The 23253-nt window shown below is 36.3% G+C and overlaps 1 protein-coding gene across 1 annotated transcript in view; it reads left to right on the top strand.

The window, feature by feature from the left end:
* Window positions 1-361: 361 nt before the first annotated feature.
* The window catches only part of csmd2 (CUB and Sushi multiple domains 2), a 194854-nt gene continuing 171962 nt past the window's right edge, over window positions 362-23253 (top strand). Inside the window, exon 1 of the mRNA XM_087787555.1 lies at window positions 362-920. Within this exon, the coding sequence (XP_087643681.1) occupies window positions 755-920 (166 nt within the window). The 5' untranslated portion in view covers window positions 362-754. The remainder of the gene's footprint in view (window positions 921-23253) is intronic.

The raw sequence follows: 23253 nt of genomic DNA on the forward strand, positions 1-23253 counted from the left end.
TCTTCGAAGACAATGTTTTAGAGAGACTCGGGGAAGAGGCAGAGGGAGCGGGAGGAGAGAGAGAGGCGCACTGACGAGGTGGGGGAGACGCGCAGGAGGAGAGCGAGAGAAAGAGGGAGAGAAAGAGGGAGAGAGAAAGCAGGTCTGCAGTCTGATTTCCGACCACGATGCTGTAGACGCCGACTGCTACTCTGGGAATTACATCCAAAAACCTCACATTTCTGCCCGCGCACGAGGACTTCCACCTCACATGGACGCCGGGTAGACGCGAACTTGTCCCCTAAAAAAGCCGATTTCTTAAACTTGGATGCGGATCTTTTTTTTGGGGGGGGTGGACTCATTGAAATGCGACGTGGATAAACGACAGCTGGAGATCATTCCGGAGACAAATCCGCGAATAAGAAAGGGAATATTTAGTTGTTTTTTTTCTTCCTTCTGTCGTGGTGAGGAGCCCAAACAGACGCGCGGTGGATGAAGGTTTATTTTTACGCATGTGGGATTGATCCGAGACCGTTTGAATCGCCTTCTGCCATTCCCCTCTCCATCTAAAAGGTGTGAAAGCTTCTCAAAAACCGACTCTCGGAACCACTCGGTCCCCTCCGCGTGACATGGTTCAGTCCAGCTGCGAGAACCGAGCCTCCTCCATGCATTGGGATTTCTCTCAGTACCGACACGGTGTGAATCTGAGCCTCTGAGAACTAAGGGGGATTGATCATTTGAGAGACGAAAAAAAAAAAAAAAGAAGCTCCCTGCCATGACCAACGATTCGAACCAGGATGGACTTGCCAAGAGACCGGATTTGGGGTACAGGACAGAAGACGGAATTGGGATTTTTGCACTGATGAAAATGGGAGTGCGGTCGCGTCACTGGAGCCGGCTGCTGTTCTTGTATTTAGGGCTTCTGACCGCCTCAGTAAAAGGTAAGTCCCTGTCGTTACAGCTGAATTAAATGTAGTGGGACTTACCCCCCACCCCGAAGCCAACACCCCCCCAACATTCAACCACCCCCTCTCATCACATCCCGTACTGAATGCAAATCAGCATCAGCACCGCTCATCCTTAAATAAGGCGCATTTCAGATCCACTGCAACCCCAAAGTTATTAATAGATGAGTTCCTCTCTGACGCTGTTTTTTTTTTTTTACGAGTTATCACATTTAATGCCATTAAAAAAACATCCAACACCTTTTGTTTCAAGTGCTCTTTGTATCATGCATGTGTGAAGTGTTGACCATCTTTCCCTTTTCCAATCACTTATAAAAGGCATGTCTGTGTGTGTGGGCAATGAGGAGAGGAAGGGTTCTCTAATTAACTTTTCATTAGTCCTAAATGCAAATGGACTCATTACCATCAATTACATTCACTGTCCTCATCAACTTGAGTTTTTCTTTTTTTTTTTTACTTCGTGATTTGTCGTCGTCACTGGGACTCATCAACACAGTCACGATTTATTCATCAGTGTCAGCTCTCCCACTTCATTTTTTTTTTTTTTCGGGTGGTCACTGGAGAATCTGTGACACAGACGCAGCCGTGTGTCATCCAATTTCTTGCGAGAGCCATTGTAAAAAAAAAAAAAAAAAGTCATTGTCTTTTACACCCACATGTTACCACTGAGCGTCATCATCATCCATTTTTTTTTCTCTCTCCCACTGGTGGGACTTCTCTGAGGTCTCCCCAGACTTTTTCCACCTGTAAAGTAAATCTCTCTGCAGCTATATATTGGTGAGAGGATTTCATGTGTGTCCTGGGAACATATTTTATTGCCTCACTCTACTTTTAGAACTTATTGCACACATTAATGAAGAGCTTGGGTATTCCAGACCGTCCATCTGTTGCCTGGCCCCGTATTTACCTTAGATGTTGGGTCGTTGAAGATTGTTTGACGATCGCGCTCTGGGCTTTCAGGTGTAGTACGAAACCTCCCTGATGATGCAGCCATCAGCAGTTTCTGCATCCTCCCATCGAGAGGCACCAGAGCCTCACACTGTGTTGAGAAGCTCTGTGTTGAGGAAGAATGACATAGGATGTGGGGCGAGTGTGGAGGGCGTAATTTTGTCAACGCTCTTCTTTCAACTGTGAATGACCTCATGAATGTCCGTCTTAATGAAGACGTTCAGTTTAGGCAATTACTATGCACTTTAAAAGTATGCATGATGAGGTCAGGTATTTTCACCTCATAAAAAAAGACTGAGGTCATTTCTTTTTTTTCCCGTTCTTTGCTAATGACCATATTTGTCTTCGTCAAGAATACAAAAGATGAACCTCCATGAGCTTTTACAGAATCTGACGGTTGCTATGCAACATAATTGATGTTATCTTAAGATAGATAGATAGATTGATACACTTTATTGATCCATCTGGATGGATTGTATTATTATTATTATTATTTAATTGCATAATTCAAACTTAATGAGACCTGCTCATGTAGAATGTTCATTATAACTGCAAAGGTGAATTATTATGACTATTTAGTGAATAAACTATTTGTGTGTTTGTTACTCAAGAGTAATTTTTAATAGTACAACTTTCACTTTCACAGTGAGCATTAGAAAAGTATATCAAACTGAAAATCAAATCTGGTAAATCAGCTTGTTTTCAGAAACCTGGAATCATTTCCTTCTTTCCCTCTTACTGTTAAGTTGAGGATCTGTTCCAAACCTACACTTATGCATGTATTGACCTTCCTACGTAAGTCTCCCACTAGACTTAAACCAACACACACAGGGTAAATATAGTTTATCAACCGTTTACATTTCTTTAAATTCTCTAATGAAGTTGAGCAAAGAAAACATATGCTTCTGTAACTAGAACACAATTAAAATATTGCTTTACTTACAGTTCCGGGTTCAAACTACACATGGTGAGCTTAGCTCAACCTTTGCCAAGCAACTACTTTCCAAAATTAAAAGCTCAGCATTGAAAGATGTGTGTTAAATATATATTTTCCTTATTTTTCATATTACTATTAGTTGTTGTAATTGCACTAAATTCATTATAAATGTATTTAATCATTACATATTTGAAAAAATATTCAGCAACCTCCACCAATGTTGTATGAGCAATGGCATATGTTAGTTAAATGATCTTAGGCAACATTTATTGGACATTTGAATGAAGCTTTATCAGCTCATCATTAGCAAAAACATTAGCATGCTTTCACATGCAGATACCTCTGTATTTCTTTTCAAAACCTCAATGTTAAATATCTCAATCAAACCTTTTCCACCCCTATAATTGATCAAAGAGAATACAGCATGTTATGAATAATTCAATGCACTTTGGCTGACTCATAGATTTGTTATCCTGAATTGAGGTCAGATTTTAAAGTTGGCAATTTTTCACTTCTCATATCTCTCCGAAGTATGTGTTTGACTGTCTGGAACAGCCATTTGCTGGACCTTGAGAAGTCAGAACTCCACTAGGACTGTCCGCCTGATCACAAAAAAACCTTGACTGTTAACGTTTTTACAAATCCATCTAAACAAAAAACTACAAGTTGAAATAATGACTTGGTGTATGTTCAAATATATATATTATTTTAAATTTTAAAAGAAATACAATTTGATTAGTTATTATGGACAAAAAAGAAGACAAAGCTGTTACACAGATGTCATTAAGCAAAAGGAAAATCCAAGATATTCTTCCTCTAATAGTCAAGGGAATTTCAAGAAAAATAACCACAAATTCAAGTTGCAATATACTCCTATCTTGGTGTCAATATGAGAACAAAATTCACATCCACTATCAGTTATCGAAACAATATTACCCATACTTGCCCTTCTCGTCAACATATTCTACTGCCTTTGTACTTGGCCCTTTTGTCAACTATATCCTACTTTAAATAACTTGCAGACACCCGTCTAATCCCATTACAGTTCCCCAGGGGCCCTGGCTCAGATAGAGATGTGTGAAAGGTTTCTGACAAAGAAACCACGAGCAGTCATGGGATGAAGGGAAAGAAAAAACAAAAAGCTTCCCCGGAGGAACACTTGTCAATATGCACTAATCAAGAACACTTCAGTTTGAACGTGGGATCCAGGGGTTGTAGTGAATAATTAGAATATCGTGGTGATGTTTGTTTTGGGTTCACTTTTGAATTTATGAGGCAGTACATTGAAGATACTTCTCTTGCGTAAAACAGATACAATCAATGTTTAATAGTGTTTTTACTGTTTGCTTATGTACTTGAAAGTTGAAGTGCCATATCAAATACAGTATCCCAGACAATAGTAATCATTTTTAAAATAATTTATATATAATTGTAATGATAAACAAGTACAAACAAGTTAGTTTCATTATAAACAAGCAAAAACATTAGCACTCCACAAACATCAATACAGCAGCGTTTACCCTCTTTTTCCAGTGTGTCACTGTATTCAGGTCCTTTTCGTTTTGATCGCCATAGTAATTCAGAAACCCAGGACAGAAGCAGGCGCTGCTGATCTCCCTTTCAGCACCATGGTTAGCTCCTCAATCCAACAAAAGCTGCTGCTTCTCAGTGGATGAGAGATTTAAACCTGAATCTTCTTACAGCCTTTTAACCCTCACTTATACAAGGGTCCATATCTCCATTTTAAATGTGACCAAGCCAGAAAAGCCCCCCCCCCCCCCATTTCTTATTTTATTTCTCTTTTTCTGGATCCAGGTTGTGAAGATTGATATTGTAACCAACATAAAGAGATTGATTTATTATGAAGTTAATCTGCAGGAAATTAACTCAGCAATCTATTTTTTTTATTTCATTAACTGGGTCTGCTTCTCTAAATTGTTTTAGTTGACAAATTTGATATCTAATGAAGTATATTAATGCCTAATTCATCTTTCATTCTTTCAAATGTAAAGTAGCATTTATTCGAGTACAGTAATGGTTAACTGCAACCCTGTCATTTCAATTGATTTTTTTTTTCTGTTGTTTCCTTAGACTCTAGTAAATTAATAATGTTAATCCTGAATTAAACATGGTTGATCGAGTGAAGGAATTACGGAAGATACTGATAGCACTATATGTAGAACTACAAACTGTGGCAATTTCTCAACACCCTCTCATGTGTCTAATCCTTGTTATGCAATCCTGCTCGGCTGCATCTCAAAATTCTCCAAACGTCTGCACCCCATTTTTAATTTATTCCCAAGTGTCCATCATTGGTATATGTTGGAAAAACAACTGAAAAATATTATTGGTCAACTGATTTTTGATTTAAGTTAAATGGATCTTGGACCTCTATTGTTTTCAGCATTATGTGTCTGTTTGTACAAAACTCTCTTTTCATTTAAATATTTACCTTCAAAAATTTGCGCTGAAAACACTTCGTTTTCTGGATATAAAATCGTGTTAATTACTAAACCCACTCTACTGTGATTGGTCAAGTATCGAGTCACTGTGTGTCATCAATCCCAGAAGTCTCCACCACCAAGGGATAAATAAAGCAGGTCATGATTACAGCTTACTGAAAGGGTTGTAATGCCCATTATTACGTAATGATGGTCTTCACTTTCGTAACCTTTGTTTGCTGAGAATTCAAACGGGGAAGAACTTTAAGTAATATCTTCAAAACATCGTCATGCTGAGGGACTTAGTGCGTCTTGGAGAGGAATACTTCAACATTTGAAACATGTGAGTAAGTCAGGAGAGTTGGCTTTCCACATTAGTTGCTCTTTTAAGACAATAGTTTTGGTTTGAAACCCCTAAAAGGCTTAGGCAATGGACACTTGTTGCTTGAGTCCCATGAGAGTGAAGGTCTACAGCGGTAGCTTGTCCTTAAGGCATTTGTTACTGGGCCACATAAAAAAAAAATGTGAACCTGTCTACTAGCGAACATTAGAACAACCCTAACTCTATATAAAGTTTGAACCATTGATCATTTAGTTGTATTGAGATAGATAACATATTTGTATATTTTCACCATTTCATAGCAGCAGTAGCTTTAAATATGCACTTATAGACCGAGTTAAGTGTAAATACCTGTTTCTTTTCATCAAATTAATCATTTCAAAAGGGCCACTTACAGGTTTGTCTTGAAGTGCAACTTCTTGTCTCGAGACTTATTTCCTGACTGTAACACGGCTTTACTTTATAAAAAAGGATAGCATTTAACTGTAAGCTATATATGTAATTTAGTTTAAAATAAATAAATAAAGACGAGGGTCGGCTGTCATTTAATGCTCATTGAAAGGAATTTAAAGTGGAAAAAGAAAGTGTTTGGGAAAAGGGTGATAAGCCTTCTCTAGCTGTGAGTTAATCTGGGTGCCATGATTTTTAGCATCTATTGAGTGCTGGGTGATTTTCCTCTCTGTAGTAAATGATCTATTTGGAGGGCTCATTTTCTTATCAGGCATCAAGCAGACTCCTAATTCATCTGCTAAGTGTGTGTCAGTAAGCTTTTGGGCATATGTGTGAGTCAAAGAGCTGCCACTGTCATTCACTCTCTGATGATTAGACTAAAGTGTTGACAAGCTCATCATTAGTTCTAGAAAAGAAGCCGCAAAGTACGTGAACACTCACACATAGACTTTAGACACTCATCTTTTTTTGTTATTCACATCGTCCCACACACACACCTGCTAATGTGTCGGCTTGGCTCTGTCTTCTCCGTTATTCCTCGTGCACCTTCTCCTGCCTCCGTTCCTCAACTCCAACTTCTTTCGCCCTCTTAACTGGTGATTCACACTGTCATCCGTCACCAGATGGCCTGAGCGCTGCCACTGCGCTTTGTCACACAATTGCTGCCACGCAGTGACTCAAAAAGACACTTGTTTATTTATGAACACTTGACTCCAAAAACTGTTTTTATTGCACTGCACACACTTTCATCAAGTCACACAGAAAAAATGCTTGGACAGCACGAACAGAAAAGTCTCCATGAAAACTTATTCGCAACCTTGAGTAACAAAGGTAATAAGGACACTTCAAAGTGGTACATTCTATAATTTATCAAGATGATAACTAGCAAAAGCTTTTAGGTGTGTAACATTAAAAGGTCATTAAGCTAACAAGATACTTGATATGACAAAAAAAGACTGTACTTAACATTCAGGAACCGTTGGAATTTTGAAAATCACGAATCGAATGAATTCATTCTATGTTACTTGATGATTAAAGGGCAACTAACATTGAAACCCAACTCTCCTGACTCACTCACATGTTTTAAATGTTGAAGTCTTTCTCTCCAAGATGCATCGTACCTCATACCTCATCATGACCATGTTTTAAGTAATTACTTTATAAAGTTCTCCCCCATCTGAAATCTCGGTTACAAGAGTGAAGCCCATTATGACGTAATAATTGCTATACTCCTCTAGCCAGCTGTTATCACTCCCGGCTTTTGTTTATACAACAAGTCCCTTTCTGGATTGATGATGTGGAATGACAACAAATGAATGCTTGACCAATCACAGCTGAGTTGGTGTGGTTATGGTAAACAAGATTTCCAGAGTCAAGTGTTTTCAGTGGGTGGGGCATTAGCACATTTTATAATGTAAATATTTCAATGAAAATAAAGTTTTGTACAAACAGACACATACTGATGAGTACAATAGAGGTCCAAGACCAATTAAAGAGACACTTTACACATTACATTAATTGTTCGTTAAATGACTATTAAATTATATATTCTTATACACGATTTTACAGAGGTTTCATGACGTAATGTTCAATATATGAATGTTTATTATTATTTGATACATTGTCAATCAAGTGATTGAGAGTCCAGAAACCGATCAGGAGGAAGCTGGAAGAATTATTGAATGATTAACGAGAACGACTTGAAGTTCTGCCTACGTCACACAGGATACCCACAGGATCAAGCCGTGAAACTAACAGCCATTTTCCATACATACATCCACCTGTAACCAAGGCCTCTTCACCCCTAAGATGGAAATGAATCTAAATCAAAATAAATGCTGATAAGACTCTCCCGGTCCATAATATTAGCCTTCTCCTCACATATGGAGCGGGTGTTACGTATAGAATGTGCATGATCATCAGATACAAATATCTCGGGATGCGAGTAGCAAAAGATTAAAAATAAATTACATAAATGTCACCTCCAGGGCTCTTACGATTGACATCATAAAAAAAAGTAAGGGGCCCCAGTTATGAATTGAATACCCCTCCTGACTGATGAGCTGGCTTATGAGACAGTTTGACAACGACTCACAGAACTAAGCTGAGAATTGATTTTTGTTGAATAGTCAAGCCAAGTTGACGATATTGCAGTTCCTGAATAAACTAGGCGTAACCAAACCGTTTTGAAAAGTGCCACATCATATAGGTACATATATGTTCAGCCAGGTCAATACAATTTTGAACTTACTTATGGACAAGAAAAGCAGTTTTACAACTTAGCAAGGGCACTAAGCTTCACTTCGTGGTATAAAAATCATATTTGTATAATTATATAGAAATAGAAATTGTATTTGTGTTAAAACATTTTTTGTTTATTTTACATTCTGTAGTTGTAATACAAGTTAGGAGAGTGTGGACTGCATTAAATTCAGTCCTGCACCTCAAATTTCTATAACACCTTTGTGTATCTTCCTTTCTTTTAATGTTCCATATGTTTAAGAATTAAGTACTCTTCTTGCAGATACAACCTTGTTATAAACTGCAATCCCTTTACCTAGCTGATCTAAAAAAAAAAGATAAATCAGTTTTCAGTTCACAACTACACAATATGATAAATCAGGAAGCAGTTGGTTGAATATTATTTTTTGCGTTTTCTCATCTCCTGATAAGACCCAAACGTACTATATGTGCACACATTTCCTTTTAAAGGCAAACCATTGTGTGATCCATGTTTTTCTAGCATGAACAACAAGTTTTCACTCCGTAACAAATTTTAATCGTCAAAATGTTCATAATCACAAACCAAAAATTTAAATTTCAACCATCTTCCATTCACTCTCATGTTGACTAATGTATGAGGGTTAGTGGAGAATTATAACTCTGGGTGAATTATCCCTTTAGTATCAACTATATCTAAGCCTCCACAGCAAATTTACCTCCTGGATCCCTTTTCTTAGACAATGTCATAGTGTGCAGCGGGCAAATCCCAAATGTCTCTTACAAGGAGCTGCCTGCTCGGCTCTGAGTCAACAGATATCAAGAAAAGAAAATACAAACTCTGCCATTATTCCCTTGATAAGCAAAGGCCACGATATGACATGACTCACCACTTATGATTTAGCAAACAAGATTCACAATAGTTGTTCAATTGCATTTCTCTTGTTTAGTTCCTTGAAAACCATTTCATGTCAAACGAGGAGAAAAGGAAATTGTTTCATCTCGAACAACGCGAAGTGGAAGACAAATGTTGGATCTGTCTTTTGGAGATGAAGCCCCGGAAGAGGTTTCTTTAACTCTCGACTTACATTCTTCTTATCAGGTATCAGCAGGGGAGATTGGGATCAAGAGGTAAATCGTACTTGTCCTTTACCTGTCCTGTACATCATCCCTCTCTCTATCCAACATATAGGCAATCCGTCAGTGGTCTCCGCTGGAAAGAAGCTATCAGAGTCATCAGGCGGAGAGAATTACTGTCAGTGTGCCTTCTATTCCTGCACTTGAAAGACCAGTTTTAAAGATTTAATTTGACAGCAGTAGTTCCATGAATATAATCAGAAGTTAGGATGGAGCGAGTTCCTGAAAGGGATTTTGGATTTTTTTCTTGCATTAAAAGAAAAGAAGATCATTGAATAACATAATTAGGCAGTCTAGGGAGAGGGGGCTGTGTCGTAATGGTTATTAATGATGGGCTGATGAAGCTTCATGAAGCAATCTCAATATTTTCAGCTGCACAAAATTACCTGCTTTATAGGACAATCACAATTAAAATTATACCTCAAGGTTTTTGAACACAGGGTTATCTTACTGAGTTAAAACAATTGGACACTATTTCACGAAGCTTCATTAGCTTATTATTAGTGGTAGGAGATACTAGTGATGGTTTGATGAAGCTTCATGGAGCAGTGTCATGTTGTTTAGTAGTCAGTAGGTGGCGCCATCAGTTTAATGTGATGTTTCATTAGAACAGTTGTTCAAAACAAAAGAAAATAGTAGCAGAGACCGCCATCTAGTGGACTCTGAACATAATGACACTGCTTCATGAAGCTTCATCAGACCATCACTAGGAGATTCCACCTCTTAGCAAGAAGGTTGCAGGTTTGCGTCCAGCTGTTTTCGTTTCTGTTTGAAGTTGGTAAGGTATGTTCTCCATGTTTCTTCAGGTACTCGAGTTTCCTCCCACATTCCAATATATATATATATATATATATATATATATATATATATATATATATATATATATATATATAATAAGGTATAAGAAATGAAAATTGAAGGAAAATGAACTCAATCCCAACTCCGGTTTAAGCGTTGTAAACAGACTCAGCAGTGTGTCCTCTGCTCCACTCACTGGAAGGAAATTCATTTACTAATGAAATGTACAGAAGGTGTCAATGGAAAGTTGTATTGAAGAATGGATAGGGAGACCTAATGAAACCCTGCCTGAAAGCAGTCAACCCTCATGTACTTTAATTAAACTAATCAGCCGATCTATTCATTAAGTTCAGGAACAAACATGAGCAGCACTGCAGTGACTTGGTTAGCAACACTGCCTCCTGACAGGAAGAGCTTGGATCGTCTCCAAACCTGCTGCCGTACTGGTGGGTAAAGGCAGCAGATAATAGATTAATGATGTGGTATTTAGTCAGTCGTACTTGCTTTGTGAATCAAGCATGTGAGAGTAGAATAGTGCATATATGGTCGATCTGGTGTAATCACAGTTCACAATATCTACTCTTACTCAGTCAAGTGTTTTTCAATTGACTCTGTGATATGCCTCCTGTGTTTTAAGCTTCCCCATAAACTCAATCTCTTTAAACTGTACAACATGTAATACATGTAGTCTCTATACATTTATTATGCATTATGAATTAACATCATCAGTCGGCTTGATGTGTCCGGGCTGACGTCTAATGATGACGTCACATTATCCAGTTACAATAGAGTTTTTTACACTTTTTTTTATCTATTAATACAACTTTAATTGAAGTACTAAAGGACACGTTCTAGCACATATGTTACATTTATAAATATTTATATACAAAGATGTATGTCTGAGGATTTTCTAAGATTTTGACTGTCACTCCCTGGTCTGACAACGTTTCACAGTCATGTGACCACAGGCAATTACACAAAAGTATGTATGAAAGATACTTATCACTGATTAGTATTCTGTGACTCAATCGTATCGCAAACTAATGCAAACATATTTTGTTCAATCCAATTTACTGATTTTTTTCCACGGGAATAATTGTCTTTTGAGAGATAAATACTGACTGACGTGTAATGACTTGTCAGCCAATCACAAAGCGCCTTTAGACCAGGAAAAAAAAATGGAAAGATTCTCGAATAATGATTAGACTAACATCAGGTTTTTTTTGTGTGTGTCGTCATATTCTCTATTCATAGCTTATTATCAGAAACATGTTAAAAAAGCTTTCAATTATATATATACAGTATATTTTTACTGTGATGATCAATTTATTCACTTCTACATAATTGTCTAGTACTTTCCTCATGTTGTATTTTAAAGGGTGACAAATGAGTTGAACTTATAAGTCGGATAATCAGTGCACCATATGTATGAAATGATTGTTATTGACTCTTGATGGTATTTGCATACAGGATGTGAGTCAAAAGGTTGTGTTGAAGTCTGACCAATTGATCATCTGTCTTCTCAATCTCTAGTGATAGATGGTTAAGAGATAGCAATGACCTGACCCTGTTGGTAACTGATTCACTGCACCAGCTGTGGAGAGTCAGTGAAATGCCAAGAATTTCACTGACATTTAGCCTAGAACCTTTTTTTTTTTCCTTTCCTGACTCTTATGCAATGATGCATGTATTGTTTAGCTGAGATAAGTTTGATCTTTGCTGTAATTTTAGCAGCTCTCCATAGGTCGAGTCAACTATATCTCAGGCAGCCAGGCACTCTGCTTTGAGTGGAATGGAAATGAGGTGATAATTGGCCGCCAACGTTTTAGACATTAGCGTCTCAAATTATTGTGCTTTTACCGAGGAAATAAAATGATTATGAGCACAAAAGGGGGTGGAAAGAATTATCCTCAGAGACAGATGTATGTTTGAATGTCAACGTGGACATTTGGACTGCATGGTTAAGTGAATGCGTGTTTACTGTGGTGAAAATATAAGTGATAATAACGTTTTTTCTTTCGATTTTTTTTTTTACGCGTCTTTGTTATGTGTCAAGACATGGAACTTCAGTAAGAGAACACTACGACTGTGAACTGTGGTATCCCTTTTCATGCTGAATAGACTATTTTCTATTGATCTGCTTGAGGCCTCGCTGCGTGGGTTGCTCAAGAGCGGTGGTGGGGGTTTCAATACGAAATCAGATTTTGAAGCAGCTAAAATGCATGAGCAAATGGGAATTCATGTGTATTGACTTTTTAGCTCTGTAGCTGTTTATTCTTTATTCTATTCATGTTTTTTTTTAATTGCTGGCGTAGGACTCACTATTTTAAATATGACCCAGCTGGAAGGAACTGAATGCTCTCTTTTCTCCCCCTCTGTCCAAAAGAACACAAGGTCTATTGTTCAGGGTCTTTTTTTGCTGCTGCGTAAAAGTGTGCATGATTGTTCACTTGTGTCATTTTACTAATGACTGCGTTTAGTGTTGTGTGACTTTATTGGCTGTTAATTTCCATGTTTTTCCTTATGAATACGATTTTAAACTTTGATGTTCCTAAAGCATCATGGATGCGCAGATGAGCATCCGGAAGGATGAAAAGATTAGTGAAGGAATGTGTCTTGATGAGTCACGTTTCCTTTGACATCACATGCATTCGCTGGATGCGTGAGCTGCTTAACACAGGGATTCACCGGGGGGAGGTTTGTGTTGCTTTGGGCAATATTCCACTTGGAAACCTTTGGTCACGCCACTCACACGGATGCTACTCGTGAATATTTCAGCTAGTAAAGTGTTGTTGCTGATCTCCATTAGACACTTTAGCCTGTGGAGTTTTTCCTTAACAAGCTTAAATATACATGTTTAGGAAAAGATCAAAAATATGTTGGTGGGTTGATGAAGCTTCATGAAGCAGTGTACTTATTTTTAGAGTCCATTAGATGGCATTCTATTTACTGCTTTGAAAAGCTATTCTATTGCAACGATGCACCATTCTTAAACTGAAGTCGCAACCTACTGAGCTCTAAAAATAGTACACTGTTTCATGAAGCATCATCAGCCAATCCGAAGAGGTGACCGCCAACGTCTCTCAGCTTTGAGTCCTTCTTGAATATATATATAGTAATTCTCCATCTTTTCCTTTTGGTCTTTGTATGTCTTCCCTATAATTTTATGGGTTTACCACTTATGGACACCATTTCCTAATACAAAATATAGAATTGCCATCCAGTTATTAGCACATTGATAACAGGAGCTACGATAAAAGTGAAACCGAAACTTGTTCTGTGAAGTAGTGATGGGCTGGTGAAGCTTGAGGAAGCAGTGTTTTATATTTCATGCTATGAAATCGTTTCCACAATGAACTTTTTTTTTTTTTTTTTAATTGAGTCTGTTGTCACATTAATACACAAACTTATAGTTATATTTGTTTACTGGTAAAACCAGTTCCATTCTTCCTAATTCCACTGCTCTAAAGTATAGAAAAGGTTCACCACTATTCTCCTAAATGTTGTGCGGTCATGGAATGTAAATGACATATGTGACCAAACCTGCTGGAAACAAGCTGCTGGGCGAAAGCTAAGTGGTAGCAAACCCATCACTCTCTCCTCCCACCACATTTGGCTTGTCTGTAAACGGCAGGCCGTGTCATCTCAGCCAGAACATTAGGCTAATGTATGGAGGCGAACCGGATCGCTGAGCTCCCCCATTTCTTTCTTAATGGTGGCCATCTAGAGGTTAATTTGAATATGATGTGGTCAAGTCATGCATATGCACAAGCACACATCATGAGATAAATAGTAATGTGGAAAAGCATCTCTAGGGCTGGTGAAGTATTAAACAACATAGAAACTGAACTTATGGAAATAAGTCAACTTTTATGTATTACATTTTATTTTGTTACTTTGTTATAATACATTATTATTTTTAACTAATATTATAGGACTGCTGATCAAATTTAAATGAGAATTTTGAATTACAATGGTTCAACATTTGAGCTTAAACAGCATCAAAATACTCTAAATGTCTTTTTTTTAAAGAAGGAATGTGGTGGGATTAACAAGTAAACCATTGAATGGGCATTCAAATAATTTACTTTTGCATTATTATAACAATACATTTTTTTTTTCAAAAGAAAATAAATATTATCATTAATAGGTAAAATACATATGAATCTGCCAGAATTAGTAAATAGTTAAATATTTTAAGTGTTGCATTATTTCCCTTATTTTCCCAAAATTGATCACCCCTATTTTGAATTTAAAATATTAGATAAGGCCATTATAAAAACCTGTTAAATACAATTAAATGCAATGAGAAATTAGCTGTAATAATATTTCTACATTATTTTATCTATTGTGCCTGGTGTTTTTTTCTTCATGGTATTCTTTCACAGGGATTACATTACATTACACTTTCTCATTGACAGTTTATGTTGAGTGTAATTGTATCTGAACAGTGGAAGTACATGCAGATATGTGATACTATCCCCTATGGGACTTTGGATTACACTCATGCATGTGCCGACAACTGATAAATCCCCACATATACATGGCAGTGCAGTGTTACTTTCACTCCCCACCCACATACCCATGATTCATTCATGTATACACCATTGAAGCGTTGGGTCTTTGTGGATATTTTCAGAGTATGTAGAGTTGGTAGCATTGCAGGAAATATCCCATTATACTTTGATTTTAAGGTGATATCCTTCTCTCTGGGTCTCATTCACCTGCTCATGAGTATGTGTAGAGTTTCTGTAAATTCAAGAATGCACTGAAATAAAGTTTGTCACTATTGGAAATACAATGAGTTGAACATAACAAGAAATAAATTGAATCCCATTTAGTTGAATTGGTTAAAAATTGGCAGGTCTAATAGTATATTTCCTGACAGACTGGTTTCCTCAATAATGCGAGCGTTGAGATCACTCCTTCTGTGGCTGATGTGTTTCTTGTGCTGGTACATTTATTTGTCTCCAGTTTCATGTAAAAGAATTTACGTCTCACCTGTGATATGTTCTATGTTCTACTGAGGCATTATTAAAGCCGAGTTCTGATTCTCCATCTTCTCCATACCTATTAGCCCTTCGCTTAAAACGAAGTGTCTACGGCAAGGGGTAGAAATGAAATGGGACAGCCCTACCCCTTGCTATGTCATCAATTGTTGCTGCTGACTGAATGTTACATTGTATCAAACAATATGTAAAAACAAACATAACAGTTTAATTTTAAAACTTTTCGAAAGTTTTATTTAACATATACAGTATGATTTGTGTGAACATTAACATAAATAAGGCTCATAGGTTTCAAAACACAACTGTAAACATGAATGTGTAAAAATGTGTAGGAATTTCTACATCTCATTAACCAGTGTTTAAAAAAGGTTAAAGAACACTTCTGTCTTTGCCTCACTTTCCTCATAACAACTTTAATCTTCCTTTGGACTCCTACTTGAGGCTCCTGATGCACCTGGTTGTGGGGATTATGAACTGCAGGGTTGTGCTTTTGTGCTCCTGGCTCGCTTAGTGTAGGTTCCCTGGGCTCAACAGAGTCCTAGAGGACAGGCACACAAGAAACATTATGACCCAGACTTTTATTGACCCAATATACAAAATTGAGCAATAGAGTCATTTTTATGAGAGATCTTTTGTTCAGAACAGTTAAGACATAGATGAGAGACACAGAATATGAGCAGCAAGGGACAAGAGACATTACATGTAGGATTATTGCGGAATCCTCCTTGTTAAACGATGCGCCATCACCTTTTTCTCAAACACCTCCTACATTTCTTCATAAAACTGCCAGGCAGCAGCATTTGTCTCCCCCTTTTCTGTACCATAACCGCTCTGAGGTATTTGGAAGTCCTGACACACACATGGGGAGAGCAATAAAAAGAAAGACATACACACAAACACACACATACACGAAGGGAAAGAGAGACACATATAATATTTACATAATTAAAGCCTAAATATAATAATAGTATTGTTGTTGTTGTTATTTTTTCTGTATTTTTAATAATCCTAAAAATAAATTCCCTTGTACTTTTGCTTTGAATAGTGCCATTGTTGAGCTGTGAAAACTGCATTTTAAAGAACATAAAAGAGATATAAGTACAAACACTCTTGTAAACATAACAATATACAGATCGTAGCTTGAAGTATAATAACAAGGTTCAAAATATGAAAACACCTCATTGGCGGCATAGAGAGGATCAATGATAAACTATAGTAAATCCAAACCTACAGGACGACAAATAAGAAAGACTAGAAGGCAAAAACTATCATTTGTGTGTGATTTTGTGTGGGCGCGTCGATAAAAACACAACCATAGAATAGTTCCGTTACCTTAACTTTGATCATTCACAATTAACTTATCTTATATATATATATATATATATATATATATATATATATATATATATATATATATATATATAAACGCCCTAATATATATATATATATATATCGAAGTTCCAGTGTTTATTCGGCGAGTCTGTAAAATATAATATAATGCCGGATTGTATATTAGTGAGTAAGTAATATTTGTATAGCGCTTTTCTAGACCAGGGTCATCTTATCAAATAGTTTATTATCAAGAACTATCTACAGAAAGCAAACATTTTAATTTTAAATAAGTGAGTTGTCACTAGCTATAAAGCTATCGATAGCATCTTCACAGTGTTGTGCAAAATTACAAACAAATGACAATTTTATTTGCTAAAATACTCATATTATGCTCTTTGTTGCACACTTGCATCACTATGGTCACAGATTTGCACCGTTTCTGGGTTAATGCATCATACCCCTCCGTTTCAAGTGTGCCTCCGACCTCACTCGTTTACAAGGGCTACTTAGCCCTTCGTCTTACCCCTCCCCCTTTAATCAAAGAAGTATTGGGACACCCCTCTGTCTCAAATCTGCACAGGGATTCACTCGTGTTTCACGAATGAGACCCTTTATACATTGGACTAATATAAATAGTACGTGTAAGTATTTTCAAGGTGAACAAGTATACAACGATGATGATGAAGCCCAAATGTAAGAAGAGAAGGCTTTGAGTTTGCCTCATGTCTAGATTAACGATTTAAAATTCAACGTGTAAGCTTTAGTCCTGAAATCTCAACTTATTTTCTGTATTTTCTGTTTTTATTCTCCTGATCCACAACTATCATTCTCTTTCGATTCGATTCCATCCCACCATTTCTGTCCAGAATGTCCCCCAATTCAACCTTACATCTATTATCCGGCCTGTCATCTATAAAATATAAATAGATATATTTTCCACCTTTCATTCAGACAGTTAGTTCCAGCTGTGTCTGACTCAGACTCTATCATTGCTCTTCTCTGTCTTCCTTTGCTGAGGGGGTTTTGTCCTGGAGGACTGGAGGATATTGACCATCCATTCATCAAAATGTCAGAGCCGCGGCCGCTCAGTTTGCCCGTTCCTAAAAAAAATCTGCCCTAACAATAAAAACAAAATGTACGAATGTTGTCTGCAAACACACACACACACACAGACACGAGTGAAGTCAGCGAGGGGGAAACTTTATGTTCCACCTCATTCAAGGTCGCTACTTGTCTCTGATATGCGTATTAAAAGATTAAAAAAAATAAAATAAAATTAACGCCTACACGGGGCACCAGGAGGCAGGAACACAACATGACAACACATTTATTGAACACTTGATGACGTCGACCAAAAATGTGTTTTAGTGAAATCTATTCAATTGTTATTGGGTTGATGGAGTATCATGTAAAGGTTTCTGATTTGAGTGAACTAGGCAGACAAAGCCTATCACAAAACAGCCTTAACCATTATATTGTCAACTTCATTGACAACAATTTTATGATAGAAAATATTCTGATATTATTTATTTATTATATTTAACACCAATAAAAAGAAAGAAAGCACATTTACATGAAATAGTGTACATTCATCTATTGCAATCTCTACAAGCTCTTGCATAAAACAGACTCTTTCTGTATCTTCTATGACAAGTGTCAAGGAAAAGTCACGAGAATACTTGTGCAATAGTTGTCTTTCAATAGAGGGTTCAATGATTAATGTTATTGGATGGGAAAATAACAATGTATTCAGCTAAATGCACACATATCATTTATTTTAGTACCTCATCAGGACAACAGTAAGAAGTTCCTTAAGGGCAGTTATGTGCAAAGTATTTTCCTCACGTTAAGAAATAAAGAAGTCTATATGTGTGTATAATAGGATTGTTAGGCTATTATTTATAGGTCAATTCATTATTATTTATTTACTGTAATATTTAATATTTCAAATTAAAGAGTTTTACTATAATATTGCAAGAGTTTATATAATACTTTTTTCTGTTATGCCATGTAGGAACCTCAGCCACCTGCACAAAAGGCAACCGTGGCTGCCTAAAGTGCTGATCGGAGAACATTCAAACCAAACATCATAGGGTACATTTTCCCCTTTGAGCGGCTCCTCTAATGCACCTGTTATGTTGTCATTCAACAATATTCCTTCATTGTTCGCGCCAAACAGTTGTATGCACAAAGAGGAGACACATTTTATTGAGATATATTTGGGTCCTGTGCACATCACCACATTAAGAAGATCAGTATTTGGATGTACCTGGTTTGAGGCGCACAGTGAATAGGAAAAAGTAAGTTGAGTTAAGCTATTATTTTGCAGGCCTACAGAGAACATATTATATTTTTTAGCATGTCAGCAGGTTATTATAGGCCTGTAAATTTTATTGAGTATGGTATTTTTCCTCCTTTTTATTTACTTGATACTGATATTATTTGGATTGTATCAGTGGTGGTTTTACTACTGTAGAACTGGTTGTTGGCTTCATTGATTAATTCTCACAAGGACAAGTTGGAAGAGATAAAGCTACTTTCCATTTAGTATCATATATATCTGTCTTTATCCAATTTCAAGTCAGCTGGCGGCCATGTCTGTTTCCAGCTGTTGGAGATGAATGAGTGACTGATGGGTCTGTCATGCGAGAACATGATGGTACACACACAAGCTGTAACTACTAGTGATGGGTTGGGTAGGTTTCCTGAAACAGCTGTTAGGGTTTCTTAATACAGTGTCAACATGTTGGTGCTCTCAGTTAAATATAATTTTAATATTTCTTTGATTTAGTGGAGCAAGAGCCAAATATTATAGAAGCTAAATCTAGTAACCTTGAAAAATAAGTTGTTTCAGGGAAACCTTGTGAAGAAATGTCAATCATATTTTACTTGGTGTTTGATAAAAGAGAGTTAATTTAATATCTGACCCAAGTTTACTTATTCATGGTCCTGATAAGGTATCTAAATGTTTAAAACAGTTACAATTTCAATTTTAAATGAAGCCAGACATGGCAGATTCATTGCGGGTGATTGTGTTGTATTGTCATCAGCGTGAATCCAGAGCAAACATTTCTCCCTCTGCCATTTGCACATCGCATCATTTTGTACATTTATCCACATCGACAGCGATAAGTACACTAAAGTGCATCAAACCGTTAGGGGGCTTGTGCCGTCCATTTGCCTGTCAGGCCATTGAAATGGCCTCTTGTTATCTCTTTAAGCACTTAAAATACAGTTCTACCTCAGGATTTCAGACAGATTTTAATGAGAAGTTTCGGTTGTTAGATTATAGAACAGAAACACGCTAATTGACTTATGTAGAGTTAAGTTGGTGATTGCTAGTTAGTAAGATATAATTATAATTAAATACGATTCGTTCATTAAGAAAAAAATATACATAAACATTTTTTCTCAATGTAAACATAAATCTACTATATTTGAAGATCCAAAAAGGTGTGGATAGAAGAAAACACTTGCACAATTCAACCCCTTAACCATAAATCATTCATAATTTGCTTTAATCAAAAAAAATATATAATTACAGTTTATATTAAAACATGTTTTGTTGTTTTTGCGAGACTGGGTTGCCCCAGATACCAATGTACTGGAGAGAATTAAGGAACCAACTTGAGGCAAAAAAGTTGTTTGGAAAATGGAAAAGAAAATACCTAGATACATGCTTTTGTATTCATATTTTACAATACTCTTTAATAGATTAATTGGAATTTGTACAGCACTCAACATTTTCAACTTTTTCCCTTAAAACAAATGAAACACTGATGTAAAGTACGATTAAAATGCATAGTTTACTTAAACATATGGTAAACATTAATTCAGTTACTTATACAGAAGATTATATCCCATAATAGGCAGTATTTTCCAAAAGAAAAACACTTTCCATATTATAATTATTATTAACGTGTCCTTATTCATATTATGGTCAAGCGTTTTCTGACTGTGGAGGATGCACTCTGGGGCCGTTCATTAGTTACAAACTCAAGCATCTTTTCCAGAATGTTTTACCATATTAGGTATGTAGGACTCTCCTTGAAGTGAATGAACAGTAATCACATGGCCAAGTGGAGCACAAGAGAGCACTCATCAGCTTTATGAGTGTATTCCAGACAACTAAAGACACACTTGCTATTTGCATTTTTGCTGACTGTGCCCATTTGTTGTTATTCCATTTTCATAATCACTTAAAATAACTCTGCAACTGAAATACTGAATAAAAAAAAAAACGACCTTACTCCTCACACTCTTCGTCCAGCTGGGCTAAAATAGCAGCGCCAGCAGTCTGTTTATGGGGTCTTTATGGTGGGTCAGCTGGGTCAACTGTTTGATATCTCCTTCCTACAAATTTACAGAGGGGCTTCTGAGTAGGTCACCAGCTCCCTGCAACTAATTTCATAATGTACTCTGCGCAAGCCTTAAATTATTCAGCCCCACTTTGAGTGCTGGATGTGCTTAATCTCATGCTTGGATCGAGAGAAGAGACTCTCAGTAACTTTTTGCAGGTCAGTCTTTTCGGAAAAAGTTCATCAGTGAAACTCAAGTCAAACCTTTGTTTTATCAACGCATATTTGACTTGTATTTTCAACTCATTTGTCTGTTAATAAGTTGTATAGTTAATTCATTTTCTGCCTAATTGTCTCAGATACCACATACTGAGCTCTTAAAGAAATAGGATGTTGCTTCATTTAGTCGATCGATGGTGCTAAACACTTTAAAATAATTAATTAAAAAAATGTTTGTGTGAAAAAAAGATTACTTTTTTATGCTTGTTTTTTTTCACAGGAATCATTCATTTTTAATTTTGTTTATATATGTATTACTCAGTCGGTTTTATGTCCTGCTGTTATAAATTATTCCAAAAATCAATTCTATTGACTCTATTTTAATTGTGGTTCCAGCTAAAAATCTGCTCTTCCAATAATTGTGCAAAGGTTATGATTTTAATCATGGATTTTCAAATAAATCGGCTTGAAGTGATGCTTTAATATTTCCGTTACAAAAGCTGCCTGGCACTGACTGTCTTTTCCACACATCACACTCTGTCTTCTGTCAAAAATAATTGAACGATTGTACAGTAGGAATATTTAAAGCAGTTTATTCTTCACAAAACAGTGAACTCTCATGTTGTTGATTAAGATAGCTCAGTAGAATAGTATTTAAGCATGTTTTTTTTGCCTAGTTTATTCCCCCTTTTAAATCCCTCTGTGATAAATTTGATCAATACAGCTGAGACTTGAATGCTTTATGGGACTATTTGGCAGATGTTTAAACTTCTGCTGTAATCTTAAATGTCTAACAAATCAGAAACTTGACCACTTAATAGCCACACCCATCTCAGTCAAGATAAATCAATCACAACCGTTAAAGTGGACAAGACAGACCAACACTTTTAGTCCAATATCAATTAGACTTGCTCCATATAAGGCTTACGACTATATATTTTATGTTCTATCAGAGTTTGATTTTATATTGTAGAATCCATACAACAATCCATCTTCCGAGGCTTATCTAAAGTCTGGTCTCTTCAGAGCAAAGAAGCCCAGAATCTTGTCTTCCTCATTGAAACTATTGATGAAGCTTTATATGAGTCTACTAGAGGTCGCTCTATCCTATTCACAGCTATCCTATTGAAACTTTGCATCATTAAAACGAGACAATGTAAAAGGGACACTTTTTTCTGAAGCTTCATCAGATCATCACTACCAAAAACATCTTCCAGTTCTACTTGGATGATACCAGTGATGGTCTGATAAAGCTTCATGAAGCAGTGTTATTATTTTTAGTGTCGACTAGATGGCGCTCTCTGCACTATTTGCCATAGTTTGGAACACTATTTCTGATCAAACCTCAAACTTCATCAGACCATCGCTAGAGAATACTAGTGAGAGCTCATAGCATTATACAGTTTGAAAGGCGACAAGATGGCACTTTTAGTTTTTAAAAATTACCATGGTATTACATCCAATTAATATTGAGCATAATGTTATTTTTGATTAAGCTATTTGATAACTAATGGATATATTTGTCTTACATTGAGTGAGCCAAAAAGAAGGTTTTCAAAAATGTTTATTAGCCAAGAAATAAACTTAATATAAGTTATTCGACGAATAAGTTAATCTTTTTTTAGTCTAACAATTTTAGATTCATACAGTCAATCAATTAAACAACATAAAATAAAATATTTGGTTACAAAATAGCTTTATTAAAAGCTCATCATTTTAAATGATAATTAAATGTTTAACAAACAAGTGATTATTATTCATTAGAATGTGATGGTTGAATAAAGTTGGTAAAACAAGCTGTTATGATGCAAAATATTTAATTACAAATATTAGCTGGTTGATGGAGATAAACGCTAATGAGAAAATTCTCATACTTCTTTTTAAATATTCTTTTTTGTTCACAGTAAGTTTAATATTATCACCATGACAAGTATAATGCGTGTGGTCCTGATTGATCTTGGTATATTTGAAAGGGCCAGCAGAATTAAATAATTCATGTTTACCTCTTGTATTTTTTAAGTTTCATTTTTCAACAGGCCTTGTGCCACACATGCCTTTGAGAAAGGGCTCTGATCTAAATAAACCTCTCCTTTCCAAGGCCCTAAATTGGAGGTTATAAATTACCAGATTGGAAATTTAAGTCTGGCTGCCAAAATACTGCCACTATTATTGGCCACGTC

The sequence above is a fragment of the Callionymus lyra genome, chromosome 3 (assembly GCF_982586985.1).
Source record: "Callionymus lyra chromosome 3, fCalLyr1.hap1.1, whole genome shotgun sequence".
NCBI classification, from domain to species: Eukaryota; Metazoa; Chordata; class Actinopteri; order Syngnathiformes; family Callionymidae; genus Callionymus; species Callionymus lyra.